Raw genomic sequence first — 14,047 nt, forward strand, 5'->3', positions numbered from 1 at the left:
AGAGAGAGGAACATTTCCTGGTTATTCTGTCTATTTAGTAACAGATTACTGGCTCTCGGAATGGGGTGTTTATTGTGAAACATGTATATTGAAATGAGAAGTCTTTACAGAAAGAAGTACCAATTAAGGGTATGCTAAAACGATAAAACGTTGCCACCCTCAGTAGTCCGCACCAGACTCAAACAATTCATTAATATCTTTATTAATCTAGGCCCCCCAAGGTTCAGCGCTAACCAAAACTGTACCGCTGTTTTGCTGCATCACGTGACCCTGTTAACTGGTGACTTTCCGTCTCATAGGTTTGCAGTTGTCTCATCGGGTATGTCTTTAATGGATAAATGAGCAAAGAGGCATTCACAAGGACGATTTTGTTCGCATCAGTTGTAGCAACAACGATAACGACAAACACACTGACTGTAAGTCAACATGGTTACTTGTTAAAGCTAAACACCAGCTTGCACATTGCTGTCTGTGTGTGCCTGTAATATTTGTGCCAGCTGAGAGGGATTTCTTAAGCATCTGGACTTATGGATAATAGACTCAGGTCTGAACTTTGAGCACACTGAACAAAAAGGTTGTACCAGTCGAGTAAGTATGACTTACTGTTGATGGCAACATGTTTCTTTGTTTGTTGTTTGTTCCTTTATTCTGACTTTTTTTTAATATTTATTTTTTATAAATCACAAAAGCAATACTTCACAATCAGCAAACTTTAACATATGCTAAATTAGATTCAACACAAGCTGTACATGTTCTGAAGGGAGTGTGAGGGAGTGAAGTTTAAACTTATTTTATCCTACCCCTCTATCTTCTTTTCATTTTAAGTACACAAATATCCTAAGTCATGGTGTCAATACTAAAAGAAAATATATATAAATCCTTACATTTAACAAACTACCCCCCACTCTCCTCTTCAGATGACCCATTTAAAATAAATGGTGTTGTTAGAGAGCCTATAAACTATAATCTAGGTCTAACTGTTACTAATTTGTTTGTCTATCATTGCAATTTTTTTAGATGACTGATTATAGTTTAAGGTAAGGTAAGGTAAACATACTTTATTAATCAGCATGGAGGAAATGTATTTCTTTTTTAACTCATGTTCTTTTTTGATCATGCTACACATAGTTTGATATATACATATAATCATGCACAAACATGCTATGGACATGCACTGTTGGAGAGATGTCAGAGTGAGGAGGCTGCCCTCAACCCGAACAGATGGGGGATCAGTGCCTTGCTCAAGGGCACGTCTGGCAGTGCCCAGACAAACGGACCAGCACCTCTCCAGCCACCAGTCCACTTGCCAAACTTTGTCCATACTGGGATATACTTGAACCGACGACCCTCCGGTTCCCAAGCCAAGTCCCTATGGACTGGGCTACTGCCATCCTAAATATATGTAATAATTCAATATTAATTCATAGGATTTATATAGCGCTTTTCTTCATATAATGTGTATATACTAGTATTTACAATATTTTCCTCTATCTGGTTATCTGCGGTTATTGTTTGTTGGTAAAATTGCTGTATTCGTTACACATTTTGATGAGGTCACACACTTCAGTGGTAATCTATTTATTAAAAATAATGTTTATTTAATTTAATTTAATTATTTTCAGTCCACTCATGCTGGAGAATGTTGAATGATCATAATACACATTCAATATGCAAAGTGCCAAACAGCAACATTTAAAGCAGCCGTCAGTTTTGTTATTGAAGAATGTGATGATATGCTTCAAATAGAAATGAAATAGACCAGATTAAATGTGTTTTTTTTAACAGCGTTTAATACGTTGTGCTAATGGTTTTCCTGAGTGCTATCTTACCTTTAGACCAGTCAGCTTGATGGAATTTATATTTCTGACATACTTGGAAATTAGCAGCTTAGGATCTCCCCTTACACCAACATCCTTCCATTTAACAAGAAAGTTTATGTCAGTCCAAATCAAACCTGCTGCCTTAAATCTACAGCATTCGGCGTGTCATTTGCCGTTCTTGATTTAGATACTATGTACAAGAGCTTCCTTAGAAAGCTGTATTGTTAGAAATGTAACCGTCCTAAGTCACACGTCAGCTGTGGAGAACATGCTTCAGGACCGCTGCCAGGTCGTAAGCAGGCAGAGTGTTAAAGCTACTTTTATGGTGCAATGACTTGCTGGTACTCCTTAAACACGAGGTCTACATGTTAAGTTGGCACAGCATTTTGGGATTACAGTACAGGCCTGAAAGTGGAAACAGAGACAGGGTGTACTGTATGTGAGTGTGTGTGTGTCCAATTTCCCAAGGCTTTTCAGATACCACAGCCAGACCTCAAAACTATCATCAGTGTTCTCGCTCCCATCTGCCAAAGTCATCACCCACACACAGACACTCTCTCTCTCTCTCTCTCTCTCTCCCTCACACACACACATGCAAACACACACACACACATGCAGGAGGTGTGAAATAGCCATCCCTCACCATTTTCACAAGGGTGGGAACCCTGGCTATAAACTTCCTAACGTTCTTAACTTCTGTTCGTCATTCGACACATTGACTTCCCCTCTCTCTCTGTCTCTGTCTCTCTCTCTCTATCTTTCTCTCTCTCTCACACACACACACACACACACACACACACACACAGAAACAAACATTTGTTGTCGGCTTGTTAGTCCTCTGAGGTGTCAGTTCTCAGAAAGAAAGATAAAATGATGTGAGAAGAAGCTAGTAACAACTAATCTGAATTTCTCCTGTTAAAATTGACACCTATATTTCACATAAATATATTTATTTTTAGATACAGAGAGTTTACAGTACTGTGATACCAGGCCTCAGGAAGGGTTTTAAATATAGTACTTTACTGCTGTATTACTCATCTTTAGGGAAATAAGAGCCTTAGGAGCGAGGTGGGAAGAAAGAGAAACAGGATAAAAAAAAGTGGAAGTGTAAAAATATAGAAAAATGCAGGGATAGAAAAAGAAAGTTAAAGTGGAGGACGATCAGAGAGTGGAACAGCGCCAAAGTTGCAGATAAAAAACCAGTTGCTGAAAGAGCGAGTGAATGATGATGGTCGGAGAATACAGCGTGTCTTCGACTCACATTGAGATGTTCGAATTGTCAGAGAACAGCTGTGTGTTCATGCTCGTTCCAGGCCAATTTGACACAATTTTTTAAACAACTATGGCATATCTGGACATGAATATTTATCTGATTACATAAGACAACAAATCATGAGACATTAATGGAAGGAATCCATTAAAAATTGATTAGTATACTCTGAGAGATCTTATTGTTCCTGTGTTGGCGAATGTTGGTGATATTTTATGCTGCTCAGAGAGGAAGAATACAAAACAGCCGTGACGATGAATGCTGTGGAGAGAGGGTCGTGTGTTTAAGTCGCTCCTGTCCTCACCTGCTTCCTGAATCTTCAAATGTCTGAATAAAAGAAATCAGGGGTGTGAAAAGTCTCACTAAAAAAAAAGAAGCTAGAGTAGACTGAAGAATTAGAACAATACAAAATTAAATAACAAAAGCTCATTATTATAACTGAACAAAAGAGTCGTTCAGAACGTCTTCAACTACTACACATGAAGAAGTTCTGTTTGCATTTTCCCACCATGAACCAAACAATGTGGAATCTCTGGAATCTTTCCAAAGGCCCTTCAGACAGTGAGACGGTATCATGAATCTTTCGATTTAGTGTCCTCATAGAACTTGTTGTGTTGATAGAAAAACACTTGAAAAGCTTTCATGAACTTATTTATGAATAGTCCAACAAATGATGCAATCACATCCAATTTCACCAAGCGATTCAGTGATGACCCATTGACACTGAAAACAAGTCTCAGTGGCATCACTTGTTGCAGAGTTAGAAAGAACAAAGGACACTGATTAGGTGAGTTGAATCCTCAATTTGTTTCTTAATTACAATGTGATAATTCTAGCCCTGTACAGGCCTTTAAATTGTGTTGCTTTTTTTTAAAGCTAACAAAGAGCTTGTATAAGTATTAGGAAAAAAAGCTGCTTCTGTAGTTTGATGCAGATCAAATCTGTGACGGCTAAGGTTAAAGTCAGACAGTAATGAAAAAATAAACAACACAAAACTAACTCATGAATTCAGAAAAGTACGGATTGTGCCAAAATCAAAGTGAGGTTTGGTGTCAGAAAGTCTGGGGACTCTATGCGATATATACCTCTACATGTGGATAAAAACTAGGGGTGTAACGATTCATCTACTACATCGATGTATAGATTCATATTCCTATGATCCGACTACATCGATCTGTGCTCGGCAAGTTGGCCTTCAGGATGACATATATCGATCTAACATCGTTTTAAAGGGGACATATCACGCTTTTTTCATCAATATATATTGGTCTAAGAGGTCCCCAAAACATGTCTTTAAAGTTTATGCTCAAAAAAACACTTTGAAATCAGATTTTGGCATGCCTAAAAAGCCCTCTTCTTCATTCCTCCTCAGAACACTCTGTTTTCCCTCTGACCACGCCCCCTCAGGAAGTGGATGTGCCTCGGCTCTCCAGCACATTGATCTAATGTTTACATGTTGGCTGAATATACACGGCTGCTCAGAGATCGCGTTACTTCAACCCTCTGAATCTGATCCTGACGGAGAGGCGCCTGTAGCAGGACCTTTCTGAAGGATTGGTCACAGATTTAGTGTTTCTTGTTGTTTTATTTATCAGTATGTAGACGTGTGTCTTGGTACACAGCTACGAACATGTAGCTATGTGGCTATGCTAACTAGCGCTAGCACTTATCCATGATAAATAAAAATCATCCACTAGATCTTCAAATCTGCAGACGTGGGGAGTAAAACCGACCTCTGCCAGAAAGGCAGCAGGACCTTTTCTGAAGGATTGGTCACAGATTTAGTGTTTCTTGTTGTTTTATTTGTCAGTATGTCGACGTGTGTCTTGGTACACAGCTACAGCTACAGCTATGAACATATAGCTATGTGGCTATGCTAATTAGCGCTAGCACTTATCCATGATAAATAAAAATCATCCACTAGATCTTCAAATCTGCAGACGTGGGGAGTAAAACCGACCTTTGTGTTTATTAAGACAGCCTACAACTAGCATGCCTCCCTCCTAAGCTCCTTGTTAGCACACATGTGTGCAGGTAATGAAAAACGGAGGGGGGATTCAGTATTATTTTATACAGTCTATGGGCTGAACAAGCTCCGAGCTCTGACTCCGTGACAGACCGGATATTGTTGTTACGTAACAAAAACACGGAAGTCTGAAACGGCTCGTTTCACACACATTTACAGAAAGGTGGAGAAATCAGAACAGGGGCAGAATGGATTTTTTTCATTCTCGGGGGGTTTGTAGACATGCCAGGGAAACATATTTCAGGTAGAGAACCATTAAAAAGTCAATTTTGCATGATATGTCACCTTTAAAAGGTAATAAATCGATTGTATCCATACTAGAAAATAACACATTGGATTTAAGCACGGCAGACTTTATATGGATGTGTTTTTTTAATCTTTTAATGATAAAGACGTTGTTCTATGAGAGATGTTCTAAATAAGTCGCTCTCTGTTTGTAGGATATGTAAAGGTCAAGTAAAGAACCACAGCAACACACCAAATCTATCCAACCACCTGTTAAGGTGCCATTTTCAACGATAACTTAGCATCATGTTTAACAGAACAGCATTAGAGTTGAATTAATCTTGAGGGGTAATTAAAAAATCTATGAGTGTAGTTCTCTAAGTGTTGGTAATGGAATCAACAAACCTGCAGTGAACAATGAAGTCGAAGCAGTTAAATGCCACACGTGTGATTCATCTGGTGACACCCAACGCCTTTATACAGCTTGTTTGAAAGAGGTGGAGAAAGTTCATGGCAGGGCAGTTACACAAATAGGATATTGAAATTAGTCATGGGATTTCACACAACGCCGACCGTCCAGGCACCTCTTGCAGCGTTCCCGCATGGTAACATCAGCTCTGCAGAAGCCTCAGCCTACCTGATTCCCTTACAAGAAGCAACAGGAATCTAGGACTGTCCAGTATAAAGGGATTTATTTCACAGTCACACTGGTTGAATTTTTGGCTAAAAAAGTTACTGAATTGATTTCAAGTCACTGAATCATTTCAGATCATATCATTCTAAATGAACCAATATCGTCCTTTAATCATATCGGCAACTACGAATCATGAAACGAATTGAATCGTTTGAAAAAGAATCATTAGACCCCTAATAAAAACTTTCAGAAGTTCTGGCATAGTGGTCAAAGACTCCAAATTGAGACTTTTTTTTAATGCAGAATTGTTGTCTGTGACGTAAGCACCGTCCTTATTGGCCATTGCATCCCTCAGAGCAGCACTCGTTTATCTGTTTCAAGAAGTGATAAGTACAAAGTATGTTACACAGAGGCCTACTTCAGCAGTATGAACCTGAAAACATACCAATATACAGTCTCTCGTCATTAACCTACAACACATGGGACTTAAGTTTGTCATAATAACAATATCATGTGATGTCTCATCAAAATTTGTAAAAGTATAAATGCTTTGTTCGGTCTGTCCTGGAGAGAAGAAGAAAAATGTATTACTTCCAAAAGCATGCCAGGGCTGAGCGCTGGTTGGCAGATCTGTTGTTCCAGTTTAAATCTATGATCTAGAACAGATGCATCACTTGCATGAAAGTATCTGTAGATATAGAAGATGAATAAATCATTGTCAGCAGTCAGGATGTCAGTGGTGATTGTCCTGCCTGCTTTTGCTCTCCATGCTGACTGTTTTCCCTTCATACAGCAAAGCCTGCTGAGACGTGATTGATAAATACTACTCAGACTACAAATGTACCACCAACGGAAACCCCCCTTCTTCACCCCTGAGAACAAACTCTACATTTTGATGTCAAATCTGTCAATAGAGATTAGAGAGGGAGCAGATCCAGGGGTCAGAGATCAGGTCCCAGCCTCTGTCTTAGTGAGTGTTCCCCAGGGAGGGGGATGAGGTGAGTTCTTGGCTGACATTGAGGCCTCTGGAGACATTCAGACTACACAGATTTAATTAAAGGCTTCAAAAGAGGAAAAGAGAGAGAGGAGGAGAAGAGAGGAGAAGAGTGATACCTGCAGTAAAAGCTCTATTTCTTACCTTGGTAAGGAGGCGTACTGACGTTCCACTTCTTCATAACGTGGTGCCAATCTGGGATCTGGCCCTCTGCCAGGCATCTGGTAAAAAGAGACAGTTGGTTAGTTTATGGGTGTACTTGAGCGCAAAGTTAAAAATGAAAGTCCAGGCATGTGTCATGTGCACTGAGAGGCTCCTCTTTATGTGTGTCTGCAAGTGTGGTCCTGTGTGTATGTGATACCAGGGCAACTGAGGAATGACACAGGCTAGTTATTAGGGATTAGGAGTCAGAGTTTTGGTCTTCTGGGTTTTTTTGGGGGGGTGGGGGGTGGTCTCCATTCTAGATTAGGTTACTTCATAACAGGATGGAGTCGTCTCGCTCATACCCACACACACACAGACACACACAGACACACACACACAACCAGAGTCACACAGTCTCATCTCTATGTCTGAGAAAAAAAAGGTGACATTGAAGTGCTGACACTTCATTCTCTACTTCCTCCCGTCTTCTACATCTCACTTGCATCTTCTTTTCTCTTCTTCCACTCATTCCCATTCCCCCTCTTTTTCCTTTTTACACACACACACACACAAATCACAAGCGCACACACTCACACACATAGTAGCTCTGTCAGAGATTATCCCGGTCTATTCAGTAGGGAGATTCCAGCTGCCGCGGCGCTCCTTAAAGAAGCCGACTAAACCCCAAACGTCAACAAGCACCATTAACATACACACACAAACACACAAATACACACATACAGACACACACGCACACAAGCCGTTTCCTTGTAAATGAGACTCGTTTGAACATTATGTGGGGTGAGAGACTGAGATAAAATTCAGAGCGTTGTGACTCTGCATACATGCTGAACTCTTATAATAAAAATGATACTTATATGCAGCATTAAATAGTCCCTGTGGGGTCCATGTGATGCTGAGTCTCTGACAATGGACCATCAAACGTCTATCACACCCTTGCCAGTGTGAAATAGTGCTCTCTGATGGGCACCACTGAATGTCATCAGCACATTTTGAAGCTGTTATGTCCTGCAAAATTATGATGTACACCATGTTCCAACATCACGGAAAAAAGAGTAAAAGAGCGCCATTAAATCCGAAAGAACATAATGGAGGATGGTGAAGTGTACGTGTGGGCCTCAAATGGAGAAGAAAAAAAAAGTTGAAGGATTTATTGAAAACTAGGTTCTCTCTCTTTCCTGGATTCAAAGTAATAATGTCAACACATGAGGTGCAAAGAATTAGATATTATAGACCGCAGCCCATTCTTCTCCGTCTGCCTCTCCTCCTCTCTTTGCATTCCAGGGAACGATGCCAGGAGGTATATAAAACAGATTTTCCGGTCCTGCTTTCTTTTGAACACCTGTCTTTATAGCTTCAATATCTCAGGTAGAGAGAGAGCAGGATATTAGCTGAGAAGAGAGGGGTGGAGCGAAAGAATGAAAAGGCATTAGGGGAAGAAGACGGGAGGAAAGAAAGACAGAGTGAATGAGAAGTAAATGAGATAGAGAGAGCGGGGGAGGATGATAGAGAGAGGAGGAGGGATATTATGAAGCCATTGAGAAGTGAGAGGGAGAGAAAGGAGATGAGAGGTGAATCACTTGAACGAGAGTGAGAATAGGGTGAAGAAGAGGATGGAGGGGGGGAAGAGGTGAAAGGGACATGGATGAAACAATTTTAACAAGATGTTAACAGAAGGAAGAAGAGATAGCAGGATGGAGGGGAGGTGTAAGAAGGGGAGTAAATGCAACATCTGGCAGACACTAAGGGAGAGGGATGAGTAAAGAGGTTTGAAAAAGAGTCATGACTGTGGGAGAGAGAAAAAGGGAAGTGAAAGAAGGAGGCAGGTGTCGGAGAAAAGGAGGAAGGGAGAGAGTTGAAATATGGTGTTGATATAACTGTCATTAAGGGTCGGCATCCATTTATATCTTTCTTTTTGTCAACAGCTTCCATTGTAAGACTAAAGTAGTGACAGATTGTGGGTCTCTTGGAACCTTCTGGCTGTAACTGTCACTCTCAGGTGAAGCCAACTTGTTCAAAGAAGATATGACATCTTTACAACGGGGCTACATATATTAGATTTAAAGGTAGACTTTATTCCTGACATGGCTGAGAGATGCATCAAAAAGCACCATCATCCTGTTGAAAGTCAGAACCCATTGGTTGTCATATAACCATGATATAGATGTACAGTATGAAGGTAAAGGATCTCAAGGCGGTACTTCCTTTTATATTTGCTAACTGGAAGGGAGAAAACAACGTTGTAGTTGAGTGACAACTTTGATGAACACTGTGTTCATATGCAGGTATCTGTTTCTGGAACTTAATGAAATCTAAACAGTTGTCAGATGATGGTAGCTGTCCACAAGGATTGCATTATGGCCAATGTGTTGAGCCTCTTTCCTCTCCAAACAGACTACTTTCTTACTAAGAGCTAATGCCCACCAAAACACCATTGGACAATTCCCCATAGACAATAACTGAAAACTAGAATGCGTAAGACACTTAAAACTCTCTTTTCATCTCCTCTATCCCTCTTTCCAACCCGATCTCGGATGAGGCAGATATGGATCTAACATGAGTCTGGTTCTGCTTGTGGTTTCTGCCTGTTAAAGGAAGTTTGTCCTTGCTGCTGTAACTTGCTAAATGTTGCAAAGTGCTCTGCTCATGGTGGATTAAGATAAGACAGAGGCTGTTTTTGAAATGGTCTACCTCCGCTTCCTCCCATCATTTCGCAATGGAGAGGCAGAGTTAAAGCTGTCCTTAAAATGGAAAAAAATCACAGCAAGGTTACAGCTGAAGACAAACAAGTTTCTCAATACATGGGCACCAGTGATACAGGCGATGCCTGAGCTCCAGTCACCTCTTGTTTTATTCATTTATTTATTTATTTGTTTGATTTGATTTATTGATTCCAGTTCAGTTTTTCCCTAAATACACCTCTGTAAATGTAAACTATGAGCAATGAATCTATACTGTGAATTAAGATAAGAATGTAATGACGACGATTCTAGTTATAGGAAATTTTCTCATTAAGATGTAAAGATTAAGTGTAAGGGAATACATCTCCTGTATGTATGTGTGCTTGTTGTGTGTCAATTGAAAAAAGTATATAAATAAAAAGTAAAAAAAAAAAAAAAAAAAAAAAGAAATGGTCTACCTACGACTGTAGTAGACAGTAGGTACTGCCTACTACACACTGCGTTTGAATTTAGTAAGTAGTATAACTGTTCTGTTGGATCTGTTATGCACATAGACTGTAAAAAATATGGACGTAGGATCCGTGACGTCACCCATCTGTTTCTGAAGAGCTGTTTTGAGACCAATCGGCTGCAGCAGCCATATTGCTTCTGTCGAGCCAGTGTGACGTAAAGAGGCGGGCTTTGAGCCTCCTAGCCAACAGCTGCAGTGTTCCCACAGGCAGCTGTGCCTCTTATTGGAAGACTAGTAATCTCAATATCTTCTAAATTACCAAATTAGAAAAAAATTCACCCCCCTCACAGTGAGAGGACATCGAGAAATTAGCTATTCAGACTACACTCATCTTCTGTACCAGACTGTAAACATGTTTATTTCTGCTGCAAAGATCATCTTTTTCCCATTCATGTGCATGTGACTTCCGTTACTTCCGGAGCCAGCCTCAAGTGGATCCTCGATGAACTGCAGCTTTTAACACTTCCGCATTGACTCATATTTTTAGACCGGAGGTTGCCGCTTGGTTATGCAGCATGCTGAGCCAGAAGTCACTGGATTTCTGGTTTCAGAAATCAGAAGTAAACAACGGCCAAGCTGATAGAGAAACTGCTTCTTTAGCAAACTTATGATTTAAAAAGTCAAGAAGTGGTTTATATGTAATTTAATAATTTTCACAGCATGGAATTTTCCCAAATTTTGCTCTTGTTCACATACAACATACTGAATTTTGGCCAAATCACTACGTACTGCTTGTATAGTAGGCGGTTTTGAAGACAGCCTGAGTCTGACATGTAAATTGGACTGGATCTTATCCTGTCTTGATGTTGGGTCATTGTTAATGATATAAAAGAGAGTATGGTCTAGACCTGCTATGTTTTTAAGAGCGTCTTAAGATAACGTTGTTGTGATTTGGTGCTGTGTAAATGAAGATTGATTGATTGAAATTACTAAAATGAGAAAAGACGTTGAACACTAGTTAATGTGGATTGAAAAATGTTTGGTGTACCAGTGAGTATTTATGGCAGCCGAATGTGCAATGTGTGTGAGTGCTGTACAGCCATAGTCATGAAGGAACATCTTCAGGTTGTGGTTCTTCAATAGCTTTCAGTGATTTTTTTGACAGTGGTGAAGACATATGGAACAGATGCATAAGTGACACACTTCTATCCCAGATCCCAGATCTTATTACAACAACTGTGGTCGAGAACACACACACAATGTAGTGTCTGATTTACTTCTTTCTAATTCAAGTGAAGGACAAGTCTGGTTGGTAAGATTTAGGCACACAAACTGTGTGGTTACATTTTGTAAAAACACCATGCTGTTAGTTAAAACAATAACTCCAAGCTAACTTTTGGTTTCAAACAGGTCTCAAAACCTTGATTTCTTTGGATCAAGTCCTGCATTGTGACCCATCCATCACATCTGCTATCCACTCGGTCTCAGGGTCTATTTCACAAAGCATGATGTGCCAATGATTTTCAAGTGCAAGTCTACATGATGAGCTGGATGAAGAGGGAAAGTCCTTGCCATGTTATTGTTGTGTCCATTCATGACAGATGAGACACACATTTTACACTTTATATAAAAGCTTAATTCCTGGAGTGAGCTAGAAAATAGCTTTAGATTGGCTCTTTTGCTCAGGTTTAGCAGATGCACAATCCTTTTGTGAATCAGGTCCTCAGTGTCTATCAATGCATATATACAGGCTGGTGTGTCTAATGCAGACACTGAATGATATGCTGTAGATCTTTATGAGTTGCTGAAGGAATGTCAAGGCATCAGTAACTGAAATCTTTGGAATGAGGATTAGATAATGTACGTCCATCAATCGTTGGATAAATAAACACTTTACTTGTTTATTGTGTTAGTGGGCTTTGCTTCAAATAAGCAGGAAAACAGAAACACATTGCTATCCATGTCCTTTAAATGAATTGTATCATGTACCTAAAAAGTGCCTCGGTGCAGACAGGCAGTTAGAGTGCATGGTTTGGTAATCTTCTGCTCAAGTGTGTCTGTGTGTGTTTCCAAACACATGGATCAAGTGGAGATTAGTGTGGGATGTCACAAACTGAGCAAACACAAACAGATGAGTGTGTAATGAATGTGCATGTGTACATATGAAGTGCAAAAAAAGCAAACAAATATCTGACCGCACACAAACAAACACACGTAGTACGCAGCTGGGATTCGGGAGAATAGTAAATACAACTTGAGAAAACAAAATATATGTGTCTCTTGGATAATAGGCTTACTTATAAAGAGCTTATTCTTCTTACAAAGTGACATGGATCAGTGGTGTGTAGAAACAGAGCTTCAAATAGCGATGGTGGTAGTTGATCTACATCTCTCAATAACTCAGGAGCTAAATGTTCCCTAACTGAGGTTGGAGCGTTGTACAGCATTATGTCGTTGTGTGAAATCAACTAGTAGACTAGTGGATAAGCCCCGTGTATGGACCAGTCCATACATGGGGCATACATGGGGCAAATCCCAACAAACATTATCTCAAGACACTTTTACAAACATAGGAGGTTCAACTTCAAGACAGGGTAAGACTCAGTCTGACCCCACCTTAATCCATCGTGAGCATTGCACATCGCAGTATTTAGCTAGTTACAGCGGTGAGGAAAAACTTCCTTTAACAGGCAGAAACCTCAGGCAGAACCAGACTCATGTTAGACAGCCATCATGCCTCGACCGAGTTGGGTCTGGAAAGACAGATAGAGGGGAGTAAGAGAGAGAAGTGATAGTGATGAGACGAGTCGTAGAAGCTGTTGCCGCTGGAGTCCAGCATGTCCGGATCAGCTGGAGTCCAGATCGTCCACAGCAGGTGGACGTCTACAGCAGCTCAGAGAACTTTAATGGGACAGGAAGAGTTAAAGTAAGTGATAAGGGGGTTGGGGGGAAGGGGGTGAGCTAGGATCCCAGTGTGTCAGTGTGCCAGTTCCCCCGGCAGTCTAGGCCTATAGCAGCATGACAAAAGCTGGTCCAAGCCTGATCCAGCTTAACTATAAGCTTTGTATTTGTAGCTGGCTGCTTAGTCCCACAGCAACCAAAAAATTAGAGGACCCAAAATGCAGATTCAAAATAATCATTTAATGAACCAAAACTTACTGACTGTCAAACAAAAACATACTGGAGACAAGGAAACACTGGCACATGCGGGTGGGTAGACAATGAACTGACACAGAAGGGAGGAAACACAGAGACTATATACACACTGGGTAACGAGTAACAGGACACAGGTGAGACCAACAAGGCACAAGTGAAGACAATCAAAAAGGAGGGAAAAAACACAGGACAAAGATCACACAACCAATACAGAACACCAAACAGGAGAAGAAACACAGGGACAATCCACAGAATGAAAAAAAGAAACTGACAGAAAGCAACAAAGAAAACACAAGGAGGACCGAAGTGCAGCTTTAAAATAAAAAGGTTTTAATAAACAAAAAGATACCAACAAACTTACTAAAATGTCCAGCAAACTAAATCCAAAAGGAAACTCTGGGAAACACAGCGATACAGAACACAAGAGAGACGGACGTGATCCAACAAGGGACGGGGGAAAATGAGGAACTAAATACACAGAGTAATCAACACAGGTGTGGAGCGCAGAACACAGGTGAGAATAATGAGGGGAATCACAAAAGGGGGAAAACACACAAGGACAGGAAGTAACTAACTTTGAAACACCGGGATCAGAACTACAGAACAGAGAACACAAGACAAGACT

General features: G+C 40.4%; 1 protein-coding gene across 1 annotated transcript in view; it reads right to left on the reverse strand.

Moving 5' to 3' along the window:
- LOC117820758 (partitioning defective 3 homolog B-like) overlaps positions 1-14,047 on the reverse strand; it is a 231,361-nt gene that overhangs the window by 27,914 nt on the left and 189,400 nt on the right. Inside the window, exon 13 of the mRNA XM_034694677.1 lies at positions 7,114-7,190. Within this exon, the coding sequence (XP_034550568.1) occupies positions 7,114-7,190 (77 nt within the window). The remainder of the gene's footprint in view (positions 1-7,113; positions 7,191-14,047) is intronic.

Source organism: Notolabrus celidotus, chromosome 10 (assembly GCF_009762535.1).
Source record: "Notolabrus celidotus isolate fNotCel1 chromosome 10, fNotCel1.pri, whole genome shotgun sequence".
In the NCBI taxonomy this organism is placed as follows: domain Eukaryota; kingdom Metazoa; phylum Chordata; class Actinopteri; order Labriformes; family Labridae; genus Notolabrus; species Notolabrus celidotus.